At 42.7% G+C, this 27,535-nt stretch overlaps 1 protein-coding gene across 3 annotated transcripts in view; it reads right to left on the bottom strand.

The window, feature by feature from the left end:
* The window catches only part of PDE8A (phosphodiesterase 8A), a 2,216,737-nt gene that overhangs the window by 1,471,992 nt on the left and 717,210 nt on the right, over nucleotides 1–27,535 (bottom strand). For all 3 annotated transcript variants that reach the window (XM_069222557.1, XM_069222555.1, XM_069222556.1), the window contains exon 3: nucleotides 14,528–14,718. In XM_069222557.1, coding sequence (XP_069078658.1) covers nucleotides 14,528–14,718 — 191 coding nt within the window. The remainder of the gene's footprint in view (nucleotides 1–14,527; nucleotides 14,719–27,535) is intronic.

Below are 27,535 nucleotides of genomic sequence, written 5' to 3'. Positions count from 1 at the left end.
GGTAAAGGGGCTGCGGCAGGGCAGGCCTAGCGTTAAGGGCAAGACCACCACCTAAGCTTCCTAGGGCTGGATTGGCAGTGCCACTTTTCCCTTCCTGAATGGTTCTGGACCAAGAAAGAATAGACTCCAGAAGGCTTTCTCCAAACTGGGCTGCTACCTCTTTCGTTTAGCCTTAGCTTTGGCAATACTCTGGCCATCATTCCTTCAGGGTTCTGTGGTTCCTCTGAGGAGCCAAAGACTTCCCTCCTAGGGAGAGGTTCCATAAGGCCAACAATAAGAGCTGCTACCTGACAGGCTCCATGGCACCTGTGACTGCCTTTTTAACAAGGCATCCACCAACTCTACAAGACTATCATCTTATGGGATTATTTCTTCTATCTCTTCCTCTTAAGACAGTCTGGCTCTCTGCATAGTGTCCGTGGCAGAGATGTCTAAGGGGATACCTAAGTAGAAGCTAGATGATGCCTTCTACTGGCTGTTGGGCCACAAGATTCCAATGGAGGTCTTGAAACTGTGTACGTTATGTCAATTGATGTCATGCAGATGGGTCGAGCCCCAGCAGTCCCCGGGCACACACTCTTGGATCCAGCAGGTATAATTAATAAGGCCTGCGCCAGGTTCAAAGACCTCTAACACTGGAGGTAGATATGGACCCCCAACGGGGCATCTGCTGCAGACTCAGCTCGAGTTGAAGACTTAGAATTGCCCTGCTCTGCTACAAGTCCCTTTTCACACCAAGAAATGGTGCGCCACAATACAGAGAAATCCTAAGAAAGCTGAGTACCCATGTGGAAGTGCTACTGTGCTCCACACAGACTGAGTACTACATCACACAGCACGCTTGATCGGTGCCTGCTGTGGTCCCCAACAACCCAACGAGAAAAGAAACGGGCCAGATGTACAACGCATTTTACCCAATGGACCATTTGCGACAGGTAAAATGCATTTTGGCACATATCAAAGGCAAAATGCGAATGTTACCAACTTGCATTTTGCTTATGCGATTTGGTATTAGGAAGGGGCATTTAAAGGGCGTCCCTTGCTAACAGCGAGTCGCACTGGTATGTATGTAGGTTTTGCGACTGGGAATGCAGTGGCAAAACATTCATACTTTACAGACTCCTTGAAGGAGGTGGTAACTCATTTGCAAACTGAATGGGTCCCCAAAGGACCACTTTCCCTTTGTTAATGGGGGTGCAAACATCTTTTCAGAGCAGGCAGTGGCCCCATAAATCGCTGCCAACTCTAAAAAACATTAAAAGAAGACCTTTCATTTTTATTTCAGAAATGCACCCTGTTTTCTTTTATGGGAAACGGGCTGCATTTCACAAACAAGCATTCGCAATCCAATATGTCTAACATTTTCTTGAGTTAGAGCTATTGGCATTGTAAAATCATAACTGGACTTTTCTTGTCACATAAACTGGTCAACCCTGCCTCATAATTTCATCTTTTCCTGCCATACAATTCCAGTGGCACAGCATTTAACTAAAACACTTCCATTTACCTTCTTCCTATATCTTAAAACATATACAATTATCATATAAACCTCTATCAGAAATAAACTTATGGCATTAGAGTGTAATGCTCAAAACACGATAACAAAAATATCATTTGGGAAGATTGGACGGTTAAAGAAAAGAGGGAGTCAGGAGTAAAGATGGAGAGGACAAGTGGCGTAGTAACAGTGTCATGGGCACTGGAGTAAGAAAGGAAAATGGTTGACTGGAATGTCGGTAGGAAAGAAAATTAGTTACTTACCTGTAACTGTAGTTCTCCAGTATTGGTATCTTTCATAGATTCACATGCTTGAATCATCCCAGTTGTCGAGGTGGGAGTCTCACAGTAACTTCAAATACATACAGCAGTAAGTATAACACACTGGGCCCCAATGGCCCAAATAGGCCCTGTTGTAGCCTATCCATGTTCTTTTATAAAAAAAGAACCAAGCTTGAGCCACAGCCAATCAGGCGTCAACACCCTCTAGAACACTACTAACAGAGGCTGTTTCCCTCAGATTTTCTAGCGCAAGTGTGAAGCAGGAAGGTTATCTGTAAGGTGAGCCTCTGCGGGGAGGAGGGTGGGTCGCATGTGAATCTATGAAAGATACCAATACTGGAGAACCACAGTTACAGGTAAGTAACTAATTTTCTTCTCCAGTATTGGATCTTTCATAGATTCACATGCTTGAATCAGAGTAGCAAGCAGTAGTAGTGCTTAAACTAGGAAATAGCTGCATAACAATAATAATCATAATAACAATAAGAATAGGAGTAATTGTACACTTATGTAATATTAGAAATCAATACCTCAATCTTTCTAGGAAGATAAGCATGATAACGGAAATCATAATCACCAACACCCCAATAAATATCACGCTACTCATAACAATAACATTAATCCTTATAACCAGAAAAGTGAACATTGACCAGATTAAGGAAACTTAGTTCACCTACCCTTTCAGTGGAATGTGGGATGACCAGAGAGGCTCGCCTTAACGGAATAGATGCCTCAGCACTGCTTGCCCCACCGCTGTGTCCATGCTATTCGTCTCTTCGAGACAGTAGTGCTTTGTGAATTTATGTTGGCTGGACCATGTGGCCGCTCTACAAATGTGCTGCAAGGGCACTCCCGCGAAGAGCGTCGTAGATGTGGCCACCGCCCTTGTAGAGTGGGCTCTAACCCTACTGTGTAGCGCTTTACCTGCTTGAGCATGACAGAATTGGATTGCCAGGCCGATCCACCTGGCAATAGTCTGTTTAGACACTGGGGAATCCTTCCTCTCATCTCCAAAGGCCACAAATAACTGGTCTTATTTGCGGATGTTCCGCGTTCTTTGAAGATAAAATTTCAAACACCTGTTTACATCCAGCGAGTGCAACGCTTTTTCTGCGACCGTCTATGGGTTAGGAAAAATGGTTTTCAAAATCACTGGCTTGTTCAAATGGAAACTTGAGGCTACCTTTGGAATATATTGAGGATTCGTCTTAAGAATTGCCCCGGTAGGGGTGAATTATAGAAAAGGCTCTTTGATGGTGAAGGCCTGTATGTCACTTACTCTTTTGGCTGAAGTTAGAGCCAGCAACAGCGCCGTCTTCCACGAGATTAATTTCAGTTCCGCCCTGTGGATTGGCTCGAAAGGGGTTTTCGTGAGTTGTCCAAACATCACGTTCAGAGACCATAACGGTGGGGGTTTACGCACCGGTGGAAAAGCTCGAAACAGACCCCTAAGAAATTGTTTCGCAATCCTAGTAGAATATAACGAGGCAGTGTTTGGAGATCTGCAGTACCTTGAAATTGCTGCTACATGCACTTGGATAGAGGAATACGAGAGCCCAGATTTTGCCAAGTGTAACAAATACAGAAGTACCTCCTCCGGAAGCGAAGAGATAGGATGGACTCCTTCCACAGCACACCACACACAAAAACGCTTCCATTTAAGTCTATAAGTCTTATTGGTGGTGTCCACTCTGGCCTTGACTAGGATTGCCCTACATTCTGATGAGATGTCTAAGGTGGCGTATTCATTGAATTCAGGAGCCAGGCTGACAAGTGTAGAGATGACGGATCCGGATGCCTGACCTGGCCCTGGTGCATGGTCAAAAGGGTTGGCGTCTGTCTGAGTAGCACATGTGGTTGTTCCAAGAACATGAGGAGTTCTGTGAACCACACCTGCCTGGGCCACCTGGGTGCTATTAGCAGGAGATGACATCCTTCTGTCTTCATCTTGCGGATCACTCTTGGTATAAAGTGGGATCAGAGGAAAAGCGTAGGCATAGACCCCTGACCATCTCATCAAAAACGCATTCCCCCACGACCCTTTTTGGGGATGCCACCTTGCATAATAGGGGCATTTCTTGTTCTCTTAAGTGGCAAACAGATCGAGATTTGGGCTGCCCCACATCCGGAAGCGTTGGTCGAGAACTGTCTGGTCTAGCTCCCACTTGTGATACAGGATAATCGTCCTGCTCAGGGTGTCTGCTAGGACGTTGGTCTGTCCTGGCACGTGTTCCGCCCTCAGAGAAATGTTGTTTCTTATGGCCCATTTCCAGATGTTCTGAGCTTGTTGTGAGAGCTGCAGGGACCTTGTGCTGCCCTGCTTGTTTAAATAAAACATGCTCGTGGTATTGTCCTGTCCTGATCAAAACATCTGAGTTTTGAAGTCTTGGTAAAAAAGCTTCTAAAGCCAGATCTATTGCCTTGAGCTCTAGTTGGTTTATGTGGAGTTGCTTGTCCTTTCGAGTCCAGGATATGCGTATTCGCAAATCCTAAAGGGTGGCACTATGTAGCGAGGTACTTGAGGAAGAAAAGTAAGGCCAATGGACCAGTTGGCCGGTGTCGCCCACCAAGACATGACGGCCCGCATTGCTGGTGTGATGAGAACTTGGTCCTCGAAGGAACCCTGCACCTGAAGCCACTGAGCATCCAGGTAGCATACGTAGTCTGCAAATTGGGATAAGCAGAGTACATGACAAGAACATCCCCATTAATGACTTGTAAGTTCGAACTGAAACAAACCTTTTTGTCGAGAGCCTGTGGGCTAAGCTGGACAGCTTTTGTTTTCTCTCTTGAGGCGGGTATGCCTTGTTTTGGACAGTATCCAGCGTTGCCCCCAAGAAATTCAGTTTCTGCGTGGGGTGAACATGTGATTTCCGATAATTGATGGTAAGCCTGAGATGTTTGAACAACTGGAGGCAGGCAGTTGTATGGTGTACCACCTGAGCTCTTAAAGATGCCTTGTTGAGCCAGTCATCGAGATAGGGGAAAACATGCATGCCCAACTGGCATAGGGGTACTGCTACTGGAGCTAGCATCTTTGTAAAAATTCTTGGGGCCGACTTCAATCCAAAGGGGAGGACACAAAACTGCAGATGCATACCAGCTACCCTGAACCTGAGGAATCTGCAATGGTTTCGATGTATTGGGATGTGAAAATACGCATCCTGGAGGTCTAGGGATGTCATGTGATCTCCGGAATTCAAGAGGCGTAAGATGTCCTGTAGCGTTACCTTCCTGAACGACTGCTTCTTCAGGAACTTGTTTCAGGATCTTAAGTCCAGAATGGGGTGCCAATCTCCTGAAGGCTTCTTTACAAGGAAAGCGTGATTAGAATCCCCTGTTCCTGTGAAGAGTTGGGACCAGTTCTTTTGCCCCTTTGCGCAACATCACATACACTTCCTTGAGGAGTTGTTTTAATTATGGAGGTGGCAGACCTGACGGAGGAATATTTGGTGGTTTCTGAATGAACTCCAGAGTATGCCCCTTGGCCACTATATCCAGCACCCACCTGTTGGATGTTATGCTTGACCACCGAAGGAAGTGACAAGTGATGCGACCCCCAATTCTCGACCTCTGGGCAGTATTGGTAGCTGGTATGGCTGACCGGTCATTGCATTCTGCCTGTGTCCTTTCCATGGGCAAAGGATCTTTCCTTTGCGGGGTGTCTATAAGAAGGTGTAGGTGGCAACCGATAGTGCTGTTGGTGCTGTCCTTATTGATGTCGGGGTCCTGCTGGAGATGACTGGTACTGTGGTCTGTACTGCTGGAAACCACCCCGAACGGAGTAACTTCCTAAACCCCTCGCACCTCGAAATGGCGGTTTCCCAAACTGTAATGTACCAAGGGATTTCGTGATGTGTATCTGCCTTGATGGATTGCAGCATGTCATCCACATGCTTCCCGAAGAGGCTTTCCCCATCAAACGCCATGTCCAGAATTCTACTCTGAACCTCCGGGCGGAAGGAAGTAGACTTCAGCCACCATTACCTACGCAAGACCCCTGAAACCTGTCAGTGAAATGTCAATTGCACAATTAATGATCTCGGCTGCAATCCGCTCACACTCCTGTAACACCTTCTTTGCCTCCAACTTGGCATCCTCAGGCAAAAGGTCCATATAAGAAGACATGTCTGCCCACATTTGGCGGTCATACCTGCCCAGGATGGCCAGCGAGTTAGCCGCCATCACTGTAATCGCAGCCACTTAGGACAATTTCTTCCCAATGTTGTCAAAACGCCACCCATCCCTGTCTGGAGGTGATGTGATTGGTGCCGAAAGATTCTTTAAGCGACGCTGTGCCACCTGAGATATGACAGAATCTGGCTTCGGATGGGTCACTAAGCAGGCAGAGTGTTTTCCGGGGCTTTATACTTCTTTTCCAGCCTCAGCATCTGGGAAGGTATTGTTGCTGGATTCTTCATTGCCTTCAACCCCTCCTGCCATAACAAAATCCACTACAGGAATAGCCCTAACCGACTTCTTCGACAGCTCTTTAAAGTCGTATAAGAAACAATCAGTTTCCTGGGAGATAATGGGTAGATAAAATCTTTTGGCTGCCCTTTCCATTAAAGTATGGAACCCCCTATGTCCTCCGGTGATTAATCCACTGGCGCTGCTGGTGGTGGTGACGGTGTAGGGATGAGGTATTTGGCCCATTCACTAGGGCCTCCTCATCTATAGAGTTATGATCATCCTGTGGTGGGTGAACAAACGGAATGCTTGTGTGGCGTTCCCGGGTGACTGGGAACAGGGGTCCTCAGAGCCATCTGCGGGTTGTAAGGCCTGGATGGAGTTGCCGGTAGTGATGGTGGAAACCTTCGATAATAATCTTTCAACATACCCTGGAGGTCTGACACCAAAGATCTAGGCATGGGAAAGGAAGCCTCCGTCTCAAACGTGGGGTATGACGGATCCTGTTGGAGTGCAGTCGACGAATAGGTGTGCTGCTCCTGCCCTAAATCCTCCTCATCCAGGTCCTGGCATTTTACATGCAGTTGTGACGGACTACTGGCTGCACCAAACATTCCCTCCGCCTGAGAATAGATGTCGTCATCATCCAAGAGATGCTGAGGAGGGTACGGCAACACGTTGCTTGGGGAGGGATGCCTCGGGAGGATTGTCAATGTCTTCTTTCCCATGGTTATGAAAAAAAGAGGAAGGAATCTTTCTCCTGAAGGTTGTGTTGTTGTCGACAGTTGCGGCGACGAAACTGCTGATTTCCTCGTCGACAGTTCTCCCATTGACGTTGTCCTCGTCAGTGGAATTTTTGTCGTCGGCGGTATACTCATCGACTGTACCTTCTCTGCCCTTGTCGTCTGGTGTTCCGTCGACAGGAGTGGCACCATCGACGGATGGAGATGGATCAATGAGGCTTCTGATCTCTGTCGTCGACAAAGCTTTCTTGTAGATCTTGGCGGTAATGATCGTCGTCGATGAAAGTGCTGACGACGTAACAATCATCGGGGACACTGCTGTGATAAACGTTGACGTCACCGTCGTCGCAGTGACCGTCATCATCGACGGGCCTTTTTTGGCAGCCTCTGAGGAGAATCTTCCAGGATCCTTCTCTGGTGATAGGGACAGAGAGGCACTTCTTGGGGGTGCCTTTTTTTCCCCACAGGTGGGGTAGGCTCTGAGTGAAAAAAAATTGAGTCTCTTAAGTGGGTTTCTAATCCCGTGGCAGCACTCTCCTGGCGCTTATGTTTCTCCACAGAGAGATATTTAGACTTCTTAGCCATCTTTCTTGGAGGCTCTGTAGGTAGTTTTCCCTTTTCTCCAGGTCTTTTTAGAGAGTGAGAAGTGTGAGATGAGGCTTCACTCTCATCAGAAGAAGGATTCTCCATGGCCCTCTACTTTTGTAGCCACAATAAAAGTCTACCCTCACGGTCTTTGAGGGTTTTATGACTGAAGGTGCGACAGATCTTACAGTCTCTCACCTTGTGATCTGGATGCAGGCAGTAGATGCATTTCTTATGGGGATCATCAATATGAAGTCTTTTCTTCCCACAACCTACAGTCTCTGAAAAGTCCTTTTTTAGTCTGTTGGGACATTCTGTCCACTGCAAAGCTGGGTTCTCTGAGAGAAAATAATCCTGTCAGAAAAATAAACTGAGCAGAGCTCAGGGAGACTCCCTTCACACGATGTGCCGTAGAGAATCTGAGGAAAACAGCCTCTGTTGGGAGTGTTCTAGAGGGTGTTGACGCCTGATTGGCTGTGGCTCAAGCTTGGTTGTTTTTTATAAAAGAATATGGACAGGCTACAACAGGGCCTATTTGGGCCATTGGGGCCTAGTGTGTTACACTTACTGCTGTATGTATTTGAAGTTACCATGAGACTCCCACCTCGACGACTGGGATGATTCAAGCATGTGAATCTATGAAAGATATCAATACCGGAGAAATAGCGCAGTAGTTAGATTTGCGTGAGGTCTGTAGATCTCTGGGCCCCTGTGCCACTGCAGCTGTTACTCCACTGATAACAGTCTCAGGAGAGAAAGTGGATGGGGCAGAAAAAGAGATGCAAAATTAATGCAACGGACAAAGGAGGAAAGAGAAGGGGGTTGCAAAGAAATAAAAGAACGAAGGGAAAGAAAGAGCAAGAAAATGAAAACACAACTAAGAGAAGAAATAGAGCAAACATATGACAAACGAAAAAAATGAAGGAAGCTAGTGGGAAAAGAAAGAGAAAAAGGAACATTAGAGAAAATAGAGAGATGTTGAGAAAAACAAGCAGTGAATTAACCAGGGCATGTACGTACTGACACATTTACCACAGACAGAATGGGAAAACCACTTTGACACTTAGGGTACCGACAAGTAATTTGTGTCTTCCACATAGAAATGGGAAAAAGAGGGATTTATAGTAAAATGTGAATTGACAGATAAAGATAAGAAAAAAACAAGCGAAATGAAGGAAGAAAGATCTTAAAAAAACAAAAGTTAAAGGATGCATACTGAGTCAAAGAAAAGAGCAAATAAAAGAAGACAAAGAATAAAGGGAAGAGAAAAAATAGTGAAAGAATGAACGCCTGAGAAAAAAAAGAGAGGAACTAAACACGGGAATAAATTACCACGTTTTTGCAAGTTTGAAAGAGGAGGTAGGAAGAGGAAGGGGGAAATAAAAAAAAAAGAGAGAGGAGTAAAACAAATTTGAAGGAAAGAGCAAAACTGTTAACATGTGGATTTTAAGAGCTCGCAGGAGACAAGTGGTGGAGAAAGAAACTAAACAGAGCAAAGGAAAGAATGGAGTAAGATAGTTGAAACAGACCATCCCAAATTAGGATGGCAGCTAAGAATAGATTTAATAGGCGGCTCCCCCAGATCCTTAAACAGATGTCAGAGTGTGGAACAGCAGGGAACATTGCAGAACAGCAGGAATTGCATTAGCAGAGTTGATTTGAACACTAATACAGAAATATTGCGGCGCTTCAGCTCAGGATTGGGGGTATAGATAGAGCTGTGTCCCGGCCCAGTGCTGAAATAACAGAAATGCAGCGGGTGAGGGTTCAGATGCACTGACAGAGTTGTATGTGGGCTGCAGTACGGGATATAATAATGGGACACAAGTCAACATTGGATGTTAGACTTGAGGTGCACTGGCTGAGCTCTGCTTTGCTCTTTTGGGTCCAGTAGTGAATTGGCAGTGGGACTGAATACTAGAATTGAGCTGCTGTAACACTGCATGTGAGCGGGATCCCAGTATAGGAAAGGAAATTACCTTACTGGGGTAGAACTGAGGTGCACTTATGGAGCTGCGTCTGAGGTCCCAGTGCTGGAACAGCAGTGTGTACTGATTGTAAAAACTGAGCTGCTCTGGCAGACGTGTGTGGGGTTCTGGCACCGGCACGGCTGATCGTCTTGGGAGTGTGGGTACTGAGGTGTTATGTTATGTTATGCAAATTTATGTAGCACATGGCTACCTGAAGGCCTCCCAGAGCTAACAGCGAGACACGGAGTCGACAGAATATTATGCTTTAAACAGACAGGTTTTAAGAGCCTTCAGAGAAGGATAGTTCATGGCTGATCAGGCGAAGGCTAGGTGGTAATGAGTTCCATATCTTGGCCGCCTGGTATGCCAGAGAGCTTCCACCCCATCTAGACTTCTTTACTCTGGGAACCACAGCAAGGGATGCCGTAGAAGACCTACGTTGTCTAGAAGGTGTGTAAAAAGAGGCCAATGTCCTAAGCAAGGGAGGACCCCTATTTTGCAGGGCTCTGTGAATATAGCACAGGGACTTAAATTCTATCCGACGTGCCACAGGAAGCCAATGAAGAGAGGAAATGGCTTGTTTGCTTCTTAATATACCAAGTCATGAGCCTGTAAAAGTAGCAGAGGCATTCTGTACCACCTGCAGCTTTTTAATCACAAATCTGGGAGATCCAATATACAGAGCATTGCCATAATCGAACCGTGATCTAATCATGGCCTGTATAATGAGTCTTTTAGCAGCAAAAGGAAGGATTCTAAAAACCTTCCTCAAAAACATATGCAAACCAAAAGAGGTTGCGGAGACTTTATTGACCTGTTGAGCCATAGTGAGTTGGGGATCAAGCCAGACGCCCAGCCTTTTAATGAGTACTTTAGGAGGCAGAAGTTTTCCCAAGCCTTCCAGGACAGAGGGATTAGATCTAAGCTGTGAATGATGTCCAAGTATCATCACTTCAATCTTATTATCACTGAGTTTCAGTGTACTTTGTGACATAAATGTCGCCACAGCTTGAAGGCAAGGGGCAGGTAGTGAGCTGTTAACACTGGAGTTCGTGGATAGTGATACTACCAGCTGTGTGTCATCTCCATACGAAACTAGGGACATCCCAAATGGCTTGACAACTTCTGCCAGAGGTAATATAGAAATATTAAATAGTGTAGGGCTAAGAGCGGAACCCTGTGGCACTGTGCAACTATTCATGACAGGAGATGAAAAATAGGTGCACTGATGGAGCTCCACCTGAGGTCGCAGTATTGGAACAGCAGTGTGTACTGGCTGCAAGAACTGAGGTGCTCTGGCAGAAGGCGTGTGTGCGGTTCTGGCATGGGCACAGCTAAGGGGCTTGGAGTATGTGAACTGAGGTGCACTGATGGAGCTGTGCCCAAGGTCCCAGTACTGGAGCAGCAGAGTGTACTGTCTGCAAGAACTGAGAATCTCTGGCAGACAGCGTGTGTTGGGTTTTGGCACAGCTGAGGGCTCTGAGTGTGTGATCTGAGGTGCTGTGACGGAGCCGTGAGTGGTATCCCAGTATGGACCAGAAGTGGGTCCCAGAAATGGGTACTGTCTCTAAGGATTGCAGAGCACTGGTAGAGCTGGGTGCCTAGGCTAAAAGCAATTACAAGCAATTCTCCACCCTGGGGACCACAGGCAGGCACACTTGGTAAAGAAAATTCAAGCCAAGGAAGGGCAGGGGCCAGGAAGCTGAGAGAGGGTGCAGAGAGCCCACAAAGACCAAATGTGGCCAAGATAACAGCCTGATTTATAGCCTTGTTTACAGCTATGCTCAAAACAAGAATGCTCTGCAAATGAAAATGGAAGCTTTCCTGGACAGGAGCAGGAAACAAAGTAAAAGAAAGTCTCCTACAGGCCAGATAAACAGGACAAAGTGTAACTATAAAGAAGTAGGATCACGCTGCTAAACAGAAGGAGGGACAAAGAGACATGACTGACCTGTAGCAAGCAAGGATTTTTAAATGACAATGAAACCAACAAATTAAATAGCTGGCAGCCCACAGAAGAAGTACACATAAAATTATACAAGAGATCGTACGCCACAGCTCGACCTAAAAAAAAACCTGATTTTAAAAGCAGTCACAGACATTGTGGTTTCCTGACCCCAGCAGGCCACCAGCCCTGTGAGTGCCAGCCATTCCCAATGGTTTGCAAAATGAGACCTGCCACATGAATATTAATGAGGCAGATCTCTTTTGACCCACTTGGGAATTGCAAACAGAGTCTCAGATACTATCGTACATCAGTGTTTGCAACTCACAATTTGCAAGTCGCAAAAAAAAGCAACTTGCAAATCGCAAACACCGAGGGTCGTACATCTGGCCCCAAGTCAGTGATCTTATAATATGTGTTATTAATATGACAAGATTAACTAATCAAGATAATGTAGAGATTAAACGATTTTTGAGACACCTGGAGGAAGGGGCTCGAAGCAGTGGGTCATAATTGCCATCAGACAGTACACACCCTGGACTGAGTACTAACCTCAGAGAACCTAATCTCTGTAAATACCCACTCTTGATTTTTAACATGCAATGAATATGCCTTGGTACCCTGCATATTTGATAAGTTGGGTAGCTTCTGTTATCATCAGAGACCCAAGAGGAAATCTGAAGTGGAACTGGAGGAAGATGAACAGTTAGGTTTTTGAGTTCACTATCACAGGTTTACTCACATTCCGATCTTAGGTCTAATGTTAACAGCTAGGCAATAGACGTAATTCCTCCCTAATACTAACTACACTTAGGAAGATTCTTGCTCCTCTCTCAAAGAAATTATTTAAATGTTTCCAAGATCTCAATTACATGCAGCCACAAAGAAGTGTCAGAAGGATAAGTTAGAGGTGAACAGACTGGTGAACCAGTTTAAAAATATCCTGTAGTAAGGACACAACATCTACTTTAACTGAATATTGGAGGAGACCAAAACTTTCATTATTTAACATTAGCAAGGTTTGGATTCCTTGGACTACCTCGGGAGGGTGTATCATTACAGGCCCTGACGGACATCTTTTTATATATGGTTCATCTTATTAGGGAGAAGACTGAATTAACAAAGATTGGGAATAGGGAGCTAATAACTTTGCCATTGTCATCACTTTCCAAACTGAGGGCCTGACAGAGTTTGATGGATGGGGTTACTCCATCACAAACATGAAGGCTATCCCGTCCGCCATATTACGATTCCATTATACCCATGATAATCGTAATAAGGTGGAAGGGATATTTGCCACGTTTGTGATGGAGTAACCCGTCCACCAAATTCTAACTCAGGACACGTGTCCTGCAAACAAACCCTTTCTTCTTCCTCATTTCTAGAGTTTAATTCTGCTACAACATACCCCTCTACTAGGCCTCAACTGTTTTGTATTTTATTATTAAGGTTAACTCAGGCTGAAATTAAGTAATTGGTAGCATGAACATCATACAACGTCCTGGAGAAATGTACTCTTATCTTTTGGTCCTTGTACTAAAAGTGATGTTCACCCTTTCAATTATTGAAAATAAATGAACATCTGTCAGACGCTAGGGTCCCACGGTGCTTCAAGTACCAGGAGTTACTTTTCTATTGAGAAAAAAAACATTATCAACCCAGCAGATCCAGAGAAGCTACAAGTCTACTTAGCCTCCACCGCAGCACAGAAATACAGCTGGTGGACATGCGAGAGAGGGAGTTATAGGTTACAAATTAAAGTTGGTCAACGCTATTAGTGCTTCTCCATTGCGCTGTCACTCCTGATACCACAGATCACAACGTCATGATTAGTTACCTGTAGGATATTGCAGGGGCATCAAGAGAATCACCCATATGATTTGAGTCATTTCTCAGGTGTAGAATATCCCGAGTAAAAAATGGGATGACAGTCCTGCTGTGATGTTGATGTGCGGTGTCCACAGCACTCCCACTATATCTTCTGGTCTTTAACCACTTTCTCTTTAGAATGTAAGACTGCTTGTGGCCCTTTGACTATTTGGCTTAATTAATGTCAGTGTTTGCCGGTGCTTAAAACTGGCACTTATTTGTAAACACCAGCACTTACTTATGAAATTTTCCATATGGTGGCATATTTTGAGGACAGTTCATCAACAGTGTATAAAATACACTCTTAACAAAATATAAAAGAGCTAGGTCCAAGCCATATTTACAGCGGTAGGTGCCATTTGGCAGTGCTAACAAGGGCAGTGGGTAGCCCCAACCTTTGCAGCTTCTTGCTAAGAAATACCTTGAGCCTTGGAACTTGCTTTTTTACTAATTAAGCTCTTGGATAGGTGGGATGAAAACTTCAAAACAATTTTCCCACAAATACTATCCAGGAAAACAAATGTGACTTTTTTAGGATTTAGGTTAAAAAAGTGGATCTTAATTCAGTGTTGAATAAAAAGTAAAAGAAAGGTCAGCACGTGGCGAAAAACTGACTGATCTGAGGTGGAGAGTCTGAAAAGGGAATTGACATGAAAAAAAAAAATCCTTCTTCTCAACCTGGTCTCTTTATAAATTAGCAGGAAAGTGGCAAAAAAAGATGCAGAATCCTTGGTGTGTGCACACATACCGACAAGGAGGCAATACGAACATCCTCCTTAAGCTTTCAGCACAGTTTTTATAAAGTCTGGAGGACAGCCTATGGATTTGTTCGGCCACTAGTAAATCCTTTTTATTTGGTTTCTAATAGCTCTGCAAAATTATTCAGAGGACAACTGATCTGGCCTAAATAATGTTAAGAGGTGACTAATTTACTAGCATTGTACCTCTAAATTGTCGAAATATACCTTCAAGCATCAGACTCCACAAAAAACAATTTTGTATAAATATATAACAGAACATTTACGACAGTATTTTGAATAGTAACTTATTTGTAGAGAGCACATTATGTCACAAATCTGTGGATTTGCAGTACTTCAGGTAACAAATGTTACAATTGCCAAACCCAATACTATTCTTTTTTCGTCTTCTTCACCTAAGAATAGGAGTATACCCCACAACAGGATTAGTTGGTTAAGACATCTTATTAGAATCATTAAAATATTTACCTGCATAGAGCTTCTGCATCAAATTGTCTTGAATGTCGATGATCAATAATGATAATTTCATGATTCTTATCCAAGAAGCTCTGAAGTGCAGATTCTGGAGTCCTAGCAATATTACATTTAAATCCTGCTTTTTCACACGCCCAGCAGAATCCATTGCTCTGGCTGTCTTCTTTGGCAAATACTAAAAGTACCTGATAAATAAACAATATTGTATTACAAGTGGACTAGACAATATTTCATATTTTTATGTAAAGAACAGCAGACACATTTTAAAAGCATTTCTAATCCCCAGAAAATAATTAACCGTCTCTTTTATAGGTGTATAAAACCTGATTAATTGAAAATGTAGCCAGGCGGACAAAATATTATTACATACTTGTGATTTTATTTAATAAAGGCATGAGGTACAGAAGCAACTACTGGTAACTCGCTAAGAGTTAGGCAGATGGAAGCTGACAACATCAAGAAGCACGCAAAGGGACCCTGAGGAGATAAGGAGAGCACAACCAGGAAAATTCAGTCTAGAGTAAGTAGTTTTCTTTGGACCTTCAGTAGTTATTGTTAGAACTTTATCAGTTATTTTACTTTCATCAAATATTTTGTAAAAAAAGGAGAGTTTTTCTGATAGATGTATAACAAATGTATATATTTCGGTTTATATTTAAATGCCTTAGCAGTTATATATGGTTTCCAGAACATCTTATGGGAGCTTAGATATGAGGTGCATGTACCCGCATTAAGCAAATTTGGAGAGAGTCACTAGCTACTCTAGATGGAAGCTGACAAAACAGATGGCATATCAGATTGGACAAAGTAGATGCTGGGCTGTAAGCATACAACTGAAAGTATGTGGAAGAAGGAAGAAAATGAGAAGACAGGAAACAGAGCAAAGTGAACAGGCAATGAAAAGCATCCATCTAGGACACGAGTAGTAACTGTAATTTGATTTATATAGCGCATACTACCCCTGACGAGGTGTTGGAGCACTTTACTGCGAGTAGCACACTACTTCGAAACCCAAGGTAAGTGGTTCATATAGCAGATATTGTTGGTTACTGCGTTCAGTCGAGCAAAATTGCATACATTCACTCCAGTTACTTTGTGATATGATAATATCTGTTAGGTGTGATCATTAGTGGGGGCAATGTGGGTTAAGTTGGGTGGTTGGTGAGATAGGCTGTTGGAGATTAGGTAATGTTAAATCACAGGAATAGAGTTTTAAAGAGGAGGAGAGACTGGTCAATGAAATGAGGTATCAGAATTTGAATAAGAGAATTAAAGCAGACAGGCATGGAACATAGAGGAGGCTATACTCAGAAATAGAAGGTATGAAAAGGATAGAAGGTAAGGAGAAGGCCAATGAAAAAAGAAAGGAGAGGAGAAAGCAAGGTCAATTTTTCATGCATTTTCAAGAGTAGAGTAGGAGAAGGCTTTCTAAGTCAGCAAGCAATCGGAGAACGTAAGCTGTAGAAAGAAGTGTTATGCATAGTGCTCCATTTCTAGTGCAGACAGCCTAAACATGTGATTATGAGTGCATGTATCATTTAAACACTAAAGACCCTAGCCTGTTGTGTCACAAGCTTAGGACAGCCCCTTTAAACATAGTCTGGAGTATCACAACCTTGGTAAAGGGTCTGTATGCTGCACAAGGAGAGTTGGCACAGAACAAGAGAAGGTCTTATTTAAAGATCTTCCCTTGCTATTTTGTAAATAGAAGGTTTTCTCACTCAATAAGAATTAAATATTTGGCGCTGGCTGAGAGTGTCTCCCCCAATGCGCAATCAGATTTATACCCTATTTTGTCACTTAATCCCATGTAAGTGTTTGTTGTGCGAGTTTGTGTATGTGACTATTGTAGTATATGCATTATACATATAAGCAAAGCAGAGTGATGAAGGCCTCTGGGTTCTTTTTTAGGTTGAGAGTCCAAGTATTGTGGGCTTTTAAACACAACCATCTCACGCCCATCACTTTAATTCATTCCTAGGTTTGCCTTTAAAAAATCACTTGATGTCATTGGTAAATGATTTACTTTTGTACCACTTTGGGGCTGTTTTTTACGCCTTGCAGACTGCCTCTGTTACATGGATTATTGAATGATTGCCAATATACTTCAGCGTGGACGAACTATTTTTTTTCTTTTGTCTTTTCCCTTTGTGCTGGATGGCCACCATGGCTCTCACAGAGCGAACAGGCACAACAGCTTGAACTAACTCTGCGGTATTGGAGCACCGGTCCCATTGTTCACAGTTACCTAATCAGAGTCATTTCTTGTGGCTCTCCCCTTAAAAAACTTGAAATTAATAAATGCCTTATGTAGAACAGAAATCCTTAAAGTGAAAGCATCTCTTCTGGCACAACGGGAGATCCGATACTACAATATTCACTGCACTCCAGAAATTCACCTCATAATGCTTTGCAGAGCATTACTTATCACAATATATTTTTGCTTATAACTCAGCCTGTGGTGGTCCTAGGACAATGCAACCACCTACAATGTGTTCAGCGCGACATGCTCATCGCTGGTTCCCCACACTAGGTTTGTGGGGATCCCAAAATAATAACCCCTCCCAACACTCAGTGTCTTTTAAGTGCATTTATGGCTGGAATTTTTGTTTTACAGCTGGGAATAGGTGGTGTTTTAAGGGCCTTGTTTGTAATATCATTGCTATAGACCTGCTACTCCTGTAAATTTATAATGCACTACGTCCACTAGGAGCTAAATATATGGTTGCATTGCATTATTTAATGCCATTTTCTTTGTGTGTGGTTACGCCCTTCAGGGGTCAACTATATAGTTACATGACCATGCTTCTAACAAATGCTATTTTCATTGCGGTGTCCTCTAGGAGCTGTTCTAAGCATTACAGTCATAGCAACCTACTAAAATATTCGAGGGACAGAAACCTGCCCCATAATGGTATGCAAGGCATTACATTTACAAAACGTTTATGCTCATAACTCAGCCTGTGGTGGTCCTAGGACAATGGAACCACCTTCAAAACACTGACCACAATGTGCTCTGTCTACATCAACTCTGGGTCCCTACACTATGTTAATGGGGACTCAAAAATAAAACCGCCTACAACCATTCGCTATCTTTTTAAGCTCTCTCATGGCTGGAACATTTTATTTCCAGTTTTTTTTTTCCTGGTGTGTTTCTCTTATCAGTATGGCAGTTCCCAAGTACGTATTCTTATCCGCTTTGGTGAGTGTAACTTCTTTTATTACATTAAGGCTGCCCAGCGTTTGTTTACCTTTACTCGTGGTCCCTTTGCTGCACGCATTTAGAGCGTCCATTTACATCGTCTGGCAGCACCCATTGCCAGTGCGCTCGTGGGCTGCATTTTTTTGTATCCACCGTCTTTTATTTTATCTCCTAGTAGGAACACACATTTCAAGCATGCTTGTTTTTTTTTTAAAGCCAGGAGATTAAGTGACACTGCCCAGAATCACAGGATGGTGAAGCGCGAACCCTTTGTTCCGAAGTCGGCTGCTCTGACTGCAGTGTCACATCCTTCTTTCCCCTCCCTCCTACTCCTCTGTGTTTTGCTGTTCTACTCTAGAGGTTCCTTGTCCGGAATTGCAGCACAGCTCAACCCAGACTCTCTGGAGGTCTGGCAAAATCTCAAAGCTGTGGCTATAACCAGAGGCGGTAAGATAAATTATCTCTTTGATATAACTGGCTTTAAATCGCCATCACTGCTTTTAAGTGTCCCTCTCTTCATATAATCCATTGATACTCATGTACGCCATCTTGTACAGCCAACGGATGTAACCTCGGAAGATCAGAGCCCCACCAAATATCTTAGTGATTTGTTATTAAAACAATGGTTTGTATACAATAATCAAGTGAACACCAAGTAATTCAATTCACCCAAACTCATTGTGCCACCAGACACCACTTTAATAAGATTATTGCATATATTTATTCTTCAGCAGAATGTTACAAGTCCCCATTCTGGCAGACCTAGCGACCTCTTTTTTTTCCTCTAAAAATGTTTTTTTTTTAAACTAACCCGACAGCCACAGTCATGGTGCATTTATTTACCCATTAATCACTCCTGGTCTCTCTCATCTACTTCTCAAATTGGCAGAATGATAACCATTACACCAATGCATTCATTGTAAGTGCCCGTTCGTGTCTTCTTAGAAATAATGCAGGATATCAGACTTTCTTTATTTATTAGTACTCTAGAACCTTCTAGGCTTAAGGATTATTATTAACAGTTGTATAATTAGTCAATTTTATTTACAAGCAAACAAGAGTATCTCCTGGTCAGCAAATCCCGCACAGTTTTCATTTTACTTTCTCGCTGTGGAGCTTTTCGTTTAGATGCTGCAAAGCAATTCTTGCAGAATATGTATTACAAATCTGTCACTTCAGCATTACTGTTTGCATTGCTGCAGTTGTTTACAAAGCAGATGAGAGGAGTGACTCTCTCATAAGACCAGAGTGCTGCACCTTACTTAAGTGTCTTTGTTCAGGGACCCTTGTGACCAAAGTATACTCAAAGTATGCTGGCCGGTTCACTAAATTATGCAGCAAAAAAGGCAAATTATGGGTATAGTGTTCTTTATTTTGTCATTTTTACACATATGGTTTAAAGTAAAAAAGAAAGCGATATATATAATGGGGTCAGTGCTGGCCACGTCATAGGGTTTTTATTTTTTTTCTTTAAGCCATATTGCACAGCAGTTAGTGCTGCTATACAACATGTAAAAAAACATTGACAAAGCCAACAGATTTTGCATAGGCAAAACCTATTGGCTTTGCCAATGCTTGTTTTCTCTTTCATGATCAGGGTCTTTTAGGCTGTTCATAGTCAAGTGCATACAGTTCACACCTCTTTGTGCCTCTGTCTGGGTACTCCAGACTGGAGACTACGCTGCTGGGGGGGTGGCAACACCACCAGACAAAGGGTGCATTGGAAAAGGAAGCCACATCACCACGCCACGCCAATTTTCCTGCCTGCTCTTCTTGTTTTGATCCTTTCTAAAAATTCCCCTGTTTATTACAACTCAGAAAATAAAAATAAAAACGCTTCACTCCCGCAACCCCTGAATGTGTACAGCTCACCCACAGGCACTATATACTCTGCCAGAGAAGACCACAAACGTCAATCATATGGTAATAAATAATAATAACGACAAGCAATTGGCCATAACAGAAAACAAACGAGAAAATTTCCATTTACAACTGAGAGTGTGATAACTTCAACTCTCGCTTCGTTGCATCTAGCTCGTGAAAACGCTCAGTGCCGCCAATATTCACCGTACAGGACGAGATGTTGCAGGTTTCAATTCTGGCAAAGCCAGACTTTGGTCTCTTAGGATCGCTGTAACTAGCACCGCTGAACAGGACATGAGGAGCGCCTCCTATTTACAGTGCCACACAATGATATATTTAAAAATAAATGGAGCCAGCGAACGATAGAGAACACGCTATACTACAGTAAAAGTTGTAAATGATCTTGATAAAAAGGGAAGAAAAGCCGGATTGACAAGATTACACCTTTAACCTACTAGACAACCACATATAACAGCAGCCGGGGCGCAACCGACTGAGCTGCGTTACAACTCAACACATTTGCCCAAATTAGCTCTTTTCAACGAAATAAAAGTAAGATGGTGAATAAAGAACGGGAGGTAGTCCAGAAATTATGTACGAAACGCTTACGTAGGCGCAGAAAAAAACAAAACAAAAAAAAAACAGCCAGCGACCAGACGATAACGGCGTTTACAAAGCGCTTGCTAACGCAGCTTCGGCGTCTCCTGCGCGGCTGCCCCTTATCATGAGACTAGCTCCGGGGTCTAAATAAATCCGCACCACCTTCAGTGGGTCCCTAAACTAACACGTTCACACCGTGAAGGGGCATGGAATATGAGGGGCATAAGGTATCCCACCACAGAGAATATTACTGGTGTGAAATGCTCTATTATTTTTACACATCTTTCTGATCTGGAAATTGCCTGTTGAGTTGTGTTGGAGCGAAGCACATATTAGATGATCGCAGAGATTACAGGTTCTTTCGGCTCTGTTATGAACTGTCGACGAAATCCTAAAACAGGGATGGTTTACTGAATGAACGCTGTAATCTACAGTAAATGTCTTGAGAATTATTAAAATAGTTGATGTAACCCTCCTAAACAGAGGGACTATCAGTCATTGGGAAGTGTAAGTGCCTACATTTCTGGTTTGGGGAACTATTTAAAGGAATATGTGCAAGGAAAAAATGCAGTCACTCAAAGTAAAGACATCCAATGACTGGAGTGGGCTGGACTGTTGATCTATACCTTCGGCTGGGGTGGGAGGGAATATAATTTGAGTGAAATGTCAACAGACTAATTGTGAAGCAGTGTGGATTGGGAGCCCCTTCATGTGTATTTTTTGTACGATATGTTTTGGAAAACATAAGGCTGGCAAGACAGCTAAAGTTATCTTTAGGTAAGACCTAAAAAGAAAACAGCCGGAAGACGTCAGTCACTAAACTGATAAAATGAAGAGTTAATAAAAGTGGTAAGAGAAACTCACAGACATTTTGTAAAAGTCTTTCTTGCGCACCACGTAGTAACAAGTGCAGCACCATTTGCCCGCTCCTTCTTTGAGTCTTTGCTGTACTGTCCTTTGACTAGTAATGACAATCTCTTTAACAAGGACAGATGCACATTCTTCTGAGGTATGAGTAAGAATAGGAGGAACTGGAGGGGTTGCCACAAAACGAAGGTGTAACTATGATGGCCAACGTGCAGAATACACTGGTTCAAGGTATGCTTGCCAGCTGGGCAGGTAAAACCGTATCCTGCCCCCTTGCTGACTGCAGATGATTCCCAAAGGGGATTTACAGCAATATGGCAGAGGTGCAGGAAGAGGACTGACCGTACAGGTGATCACATACCCTGCTATTGCCATGAAAGGACTGAATAGGCTGCTGAACAGACAGCCATGGCTGCCTCTGATGTGAAACCAGGCACCTTCAGTAACTTCTAAACTTCCAGTATTGCTGGTGAAACTGGCAGGTCGGCGATAGTAAGAACAAGGAGTGCTACGTCCTTCTAACTTGAGAATCCTACTGACAATCCCCCTAAATAAAAGCCCTATCTTCACTTCAGACAAGGGCCCTTGGCCTGCATGTAGGCGCGCCCTACTCTCCTGGGTCTCAAGATTTCTGTGACAATAACATTACTGCTTAGCACCTCACTAATGTGGAGCCCAAGCTGAAGTGCAGCCTACTGCGTAAAGCAGCAACAATCAATCAGGTTGAGAGAGCGTAGCTTATACAATCTATATTAACATGAAAATGTTTATGAATTAAGGTGTGATAATGCTGCATAGAAACTGTAGTAATGAATTTTTGCTTAAACATGCACTTGAAATGTGACCACGGGGAGTGGCCACCAATGTGTACATGGACTAATAAAATGACTAATGTTTATGAATTATTGAAATTGAACAAGTTTTATACTAATTACTAATGATTACGTTATTGAAATTGTGCTAATAAACCTTGTAGGCCTTAAGTTAGCATGAGCCAAAGCTTAGCTGCCTAGCTCTCATATTAAAATTTATTTTTTCTAACTTGCAGTGTGCTGACTCACAAAAGGACATGACCTCTTGTTTTTCTTCAAACTAGAAGCTGAATGTAACCATAGTAGATCCATTCTCATGAAATTCACATTGCTTGTAGAAAATGTTGGTCAAAATGCAACAGTGTAGATTAACGTGGTCGTTCAAACCAGTGAAGACAATGGAGCTACTGACCAAAAGATGTGCAAAGAATTACAGAAGGACGAAATCATACCGGACGTGCTACCTCTGAAGAGGTCAATCATATGGACCAATAAAATGTCTGTAAACTAATATGGGGTGAAAGATTAATGACATAATCTGTTTTCTAACTGGGTAAAGATAGAGGGGTATAACCATGGACCAACAAAATTTTAGGGGAATGTACAACGGAAAAGAGATAAAAACCCATGACACGGGGAGCCATTTAGGTGGGTTAGCGAATGCTATTGATTTTTATCCAGAAACTTTGTCACTCTGTTTGGTGACGTACTTTGGATTAACTCAAACCATTCTTTTCTTAGATTGCCCATTTTACACTTTACCTCCTTATGAGGGAAGTGCCCCCTTTTTTGTCCCGGAGCTGAATTCTGACTGATGGCAAATCAACTGATGTCCTGAAGACGAAGACTGAACCTGAGTGCTGACCTAAACCTTGGAGAGTGACTATGACAATGAAAATGTGATTTGTCTGTTTGCTTTTCCTTTCTAGGTAACAACTGCTTACTTTTGACAGGGACCATAGTTTAGATGTTTTCCAAATTGGTGTTCTAAATTGTTTTGCATGAAGTCCAACATGTTAATGCTAATCAGAGGTTAGGACAGGGGTTCACTACACCGACACAAATAGACAAATGACCAAATCTATGTTTTGTTGAACTGACGCGTCGATGACACAATGTTAAAATTGACTCATGTTGACATTGTGTTGTGTTCTAATAATTGCGTTCCTCGCGGTGTTTAAGTCTTATTCGAGTTGCCAAATTATGACAATGTTATTGAGTGTTTTGGTTTTGAGTTTAACACACATGCTTTTAGAATTGTAATAAATTAGGGAATAAACATCATAAAATTCTACTAAACTGGTGTGGTTATTCATGATTGCAAGGTCATGGTAGTTTCTTGAGTTGATTAATGACTTTGACTAAAGTGAAATGCATTGTGATAATAAATATTGATGACATTATTTACGTTTTGATTGACGTATTGATTAATTATCTCGTCCTAAGGTGTCTATCAACTGGGTCAAAGGATTCATTGGCCTAAAACGAGTCCTAATGTGTAATAAATTATCATAAAGCGACGCGTTAACAAGGTCATAAAAATTACTTTACTTACTTGATTTTCAAAGTCTCGGACAGCTTCACGCTTAACTCTGCCCACTGTTTGTTGTGACTAAGCCACACTTTGACAGTCCTCTCGAATATGCATCAGACTTACCTTATCCCTAGTACCATGGGGTGACCATTCTCCAGCATGACCTGCCACCTTTCTGTACTAGGTACATGAGACAGAGGATGTCTATTATTTCCTGCATATCCATCCCTCACTTAAAGCCCACCTTGCGTGTTATAATGTAGTCCCGTGCTCCTACAATTCCCTTGTTACTAATAACTATTGGTCTCATCGGTCGCCGGACATCTTTAACACCCATTATGTGCAATGATTGAGGCATTATACAGAAATACAGCTCCCAACTTGAGACTGTCCTTTGTCAATTGCATCCTTGAATGGTAAAGGTCTATCACACTACGTTAGGAGACAAAAAAATCCTCTATTAGTTTCACATGAAACACGCTGATATTGCCCTACACCAAAAGACTCATCTCTCAACAGTAGAAACTTATAAACTAAAATCAGACTGTTGTAAAGCAGAACACTGTCCACACTTTGAGGTGGAGGGTAAGTGTTTTTAATGAGCGACTTCACAGAGAGCGAACCGTCCCTTGCTGGCCAATGTCCTCAACTGTCCTAACAAGAACAATCGCCTTTTTCAAACATTTGTAATTCTGTTGCAGCAGAATTCCACTACACGATAGCACAAGGCGGCAGCGCGAGGCAAGCGCAGTGCCTCAACATGCTATTTAATATAAAACACAGACCAGGTGGGAAGGGTCCTCAGACGTAATCACCTGCACCTTACTCGATACAATGCCACCTGTCTCACCAACCCTCAAAGAAATACATACTGGAAATCCTACTTAAAAATCACTATGTATATGATTTTAAAACATGGCAGCATCCAGAAGGCCTTAAATTAAACATCTCTATAGAAACTGCAACTCCAGTCTCAGTATATGCTGCCAATCACTCACGTTTGCCATTCTCACAACTGACTGTTAGTGGGATTTCATTGATAGGTGCTGTCTGGAAACTGGCGATGGACGTTGTTTTGCACAGGTTCAGTTCTCCATGACACCCTACAAGACCATGCCCTGGCAGATATTTGGATACTGACACTCAACAAGCAGAGAACACACATTTCTTTCTTTTGTATTCATACTGATTATGTTCCTAGAGACTGCTCCGTTACTGCAAAAGTCATCACTTGTGTTAGTCTAGAAGGGGGAATATCAAAGCATGCAGCCATCACAGTTGAACTGCACGCATGCCAAATCTGTCAGAAAACCTGGCCTATGAATATGAAAAGCTCTTAAATCTGAAAAATAAGATACACTTTCGTGTTTTTACGAGAATGAAGAGACTGATGATTTACTTATGGAATACGTGCTATCTGTACTGATATCATGACCCAGCTGCTCGCTGCCCATTTGAAACAGAAATAATCACAACTGTTACTGATCTTGCCTGTATTCCTTATATACACAGACAGTCAACTGACACAGTGGCACTTTCTGTGACACTTCTACAATGGCTACATCACATCGCGCAGACAACGCTAAATCCATAATGTCTAAAATACCCTTCTCGGACCGATTTCCTATTCCCAAGTCTGCTAGATAAAGGATAAGACATTTGGATAAGGAAAATTTCAAACGAGGAGCTGAAAGAAGTGATTACAGATCTCCGTGACAACAAATCTGAAGGAGAAGATTACTTTCCAAGGGAATTTCACATCACACATTAGCCTCTACTGACCAGATTTCTGTATGCAGCCTTAAGGGAAGCAGAAAAAAAGACACATTCCATTACTTCTGTAAGAAGTCCCCTTTACCTATACCTAAAGCTTTGTGCATGGCCCATCAGGTAATACAAGGTTAAGGTTCCTCCCTTAGTCAGCAACTCCCCCCCCCCCCACATTCCTAGGAGACCTTTACGATCTGGAAACGTAAAGTTGCTGACAGTGCAAGAGGTTAGAAAAGCGAGCTTTGGAGGGCGTTACTTTGCATATCTGGTCCCCATGTTATGGAATAGCCTCCCCACCAACCTTAGATTGGACCAACCAGAAACCTCCTCCAGGAGCCCCTGAAGACATATATTTTCAAATATTAGTCGTGTTAGTTTCCTTTAATCGATTCAAGGGACCAGCAGGTGTGTCTATCTCAGCGCTGAGAGGCCCGTGTAGATAACCACGCACTATACAAAAACACGACCCTGAACCTGAACAATATGGCTTTGACTTCATTTATGTGACTATGCCCCCACTGCGGACATTAGATCCTATGACTCCTTACCTATTAAAGGATTGGCATTCACAAACACAACACTATAGAGATGAACTCCCTGAGCTCACTGATATACCTAATAACCTCTCTGTGACATGATGCAGTTATACAGACTGGAAATTGATGGGTATATTCGGAAACATGGGCTATTAAGGAGCTACTTCAATACATCAATTACTGTGCAAGGAAGAGGTTCGTATATCTGAGGACCTGACCCTCAAATTTGACTTGGAGGAAGACCAATGCTGGTGCTCTCAGCAACTTAGGAATTGTTTGAAATGCAGGATAGAATGTTGACAAATGACTCAGCCATACTTATCCCTGGTGAACACACAAACGTGTAATTGCATGGCTTTTAAATGCTATCATACCAGAATTATTCTTCTGCCCCATAATGCTCAAGACACCTTTGGCGATTTAAACTTGCCATAGAATAAACTGATGATGACTCGGTTGTAACACATTTACGGCATACACAAATCACAACTTAAATACACCTTACACAATTGGTATTGTATCCCAGTTAAATTAAATAAGGCTGCACCGAGTTGAGATCCCGTAATGCTGGAGATGATAAGCAATTTTTTTCTAAATTATTGGGCTGATTTTTACTTTCCATCGTGTGGCATACCTTAAAACCATGTGGTCCAAAACCCTTTCAACCATCGGCCAAGCACACATTATTGCACGATACACTGGAGACCTCGAATACATCCTGCCACTCGAAATAACTGATATGAGCCTGGCAGAGATTGTTGCCAGGGTAAATATCCTTTGTCACTGGCAGTCTCAAAGACCTTCTTCGCATACAGAATGACTGAAGAAAGGTTTATCTTCTAACCACTTAAGAACAACGTCTCTAAAGAGCACAAGAAATGTTACTAACTAAAATATATATTGTATTGTTGTTCTACTATCACTCATGCTAATTTAATGCAACTAACATCGCCATTACAGCTAATCACAAATGGATACATTCCAGTAAACAATTGTTTCCAAAAGTCAAAAGGAAAAAAGAAAATTGTTTTTGTCCGGAATTTCGGATCGGGCACCCTGAAAATCTACAGCACAACTAATTTCTACGAGATGGAGATAAGCACTGATCTGGTGAAGGGTTGGCATCCAGATTTTTCTTTCTTTATCCATTTGTTGGCTCATTTAACACAGTAATAAAAACAACTCCCTTTCTTTTTTTAATATTGTGGACCTTCTCCACCACTTGTTTTTGTACCAAGATGTTAATCTTCTGCTGAGTTGCTTTTGGTAAAAAGGATTTTATTATTTCCCCCAGAGAGTTTGCAGGTGGAAGGGCATTGAATCAGAGACTGTACAGTTTTGCACATCATTCAGTACTCATCTGTCTGATGCAATTTTTCCCCAATCTCGCAGTCGTTTCATGGTAGCTTCTTCCAGCTACTGGAGAGACAGATTGAGGAGAGGGAAGTAGAGAGTCACAAGTTTTCTTCAGTAGTATTCCCTAAAGTCACAGAAGGTTGCTGACCTCCTTTTCTTGTTCACTGGCATGGTGGCTGGAATTGTCTCCAACTCTTTTTTGGGAATATCAACAGGTCTGCTCTCTGAAATGATGCTAACTGTAATCCTTTTCTTTTTTCTAAAGTCTTTCAACGTCTCCAGTTCGGATTTCATCCTGTGCACTTCTTTTTCATGGCATCAGAAGAGAATGTGTGCCCTCAGGCTTCAGACGGAGCCATGAGGATCATCTTATTACCAGTTCATGGCACTACCCATGTACAGAAGCCCTGGGACTAAAGGCAACATAGGACACGATGCAGAGCTCTAGTGCAGTGGTTAAAA

The sequence above is a fragment of the Pleurodeles waltl genome, chromosome 3_1 (genome assembly GCF_031143425.1).
Source record: "Pleurodeles waltl isolate 20211129_DDA chromosome 3_1, aPleWal1.hap1.20221129, whole genome shotgun sequence".
In the NCBI taxonomy this organism is placed as follows: domain Eukaryota; kingdom Metazoa; phylum Chordata; class Amphibia; order Caudata; family Salamandridae; genus Pleurodeles; species Pleurodeles waltl.
The sequence above is the reverse complement of the archived record's forward strand: the minus strand, read 5'-3'. Positions and strand labels throughout refer to the sequence as shown.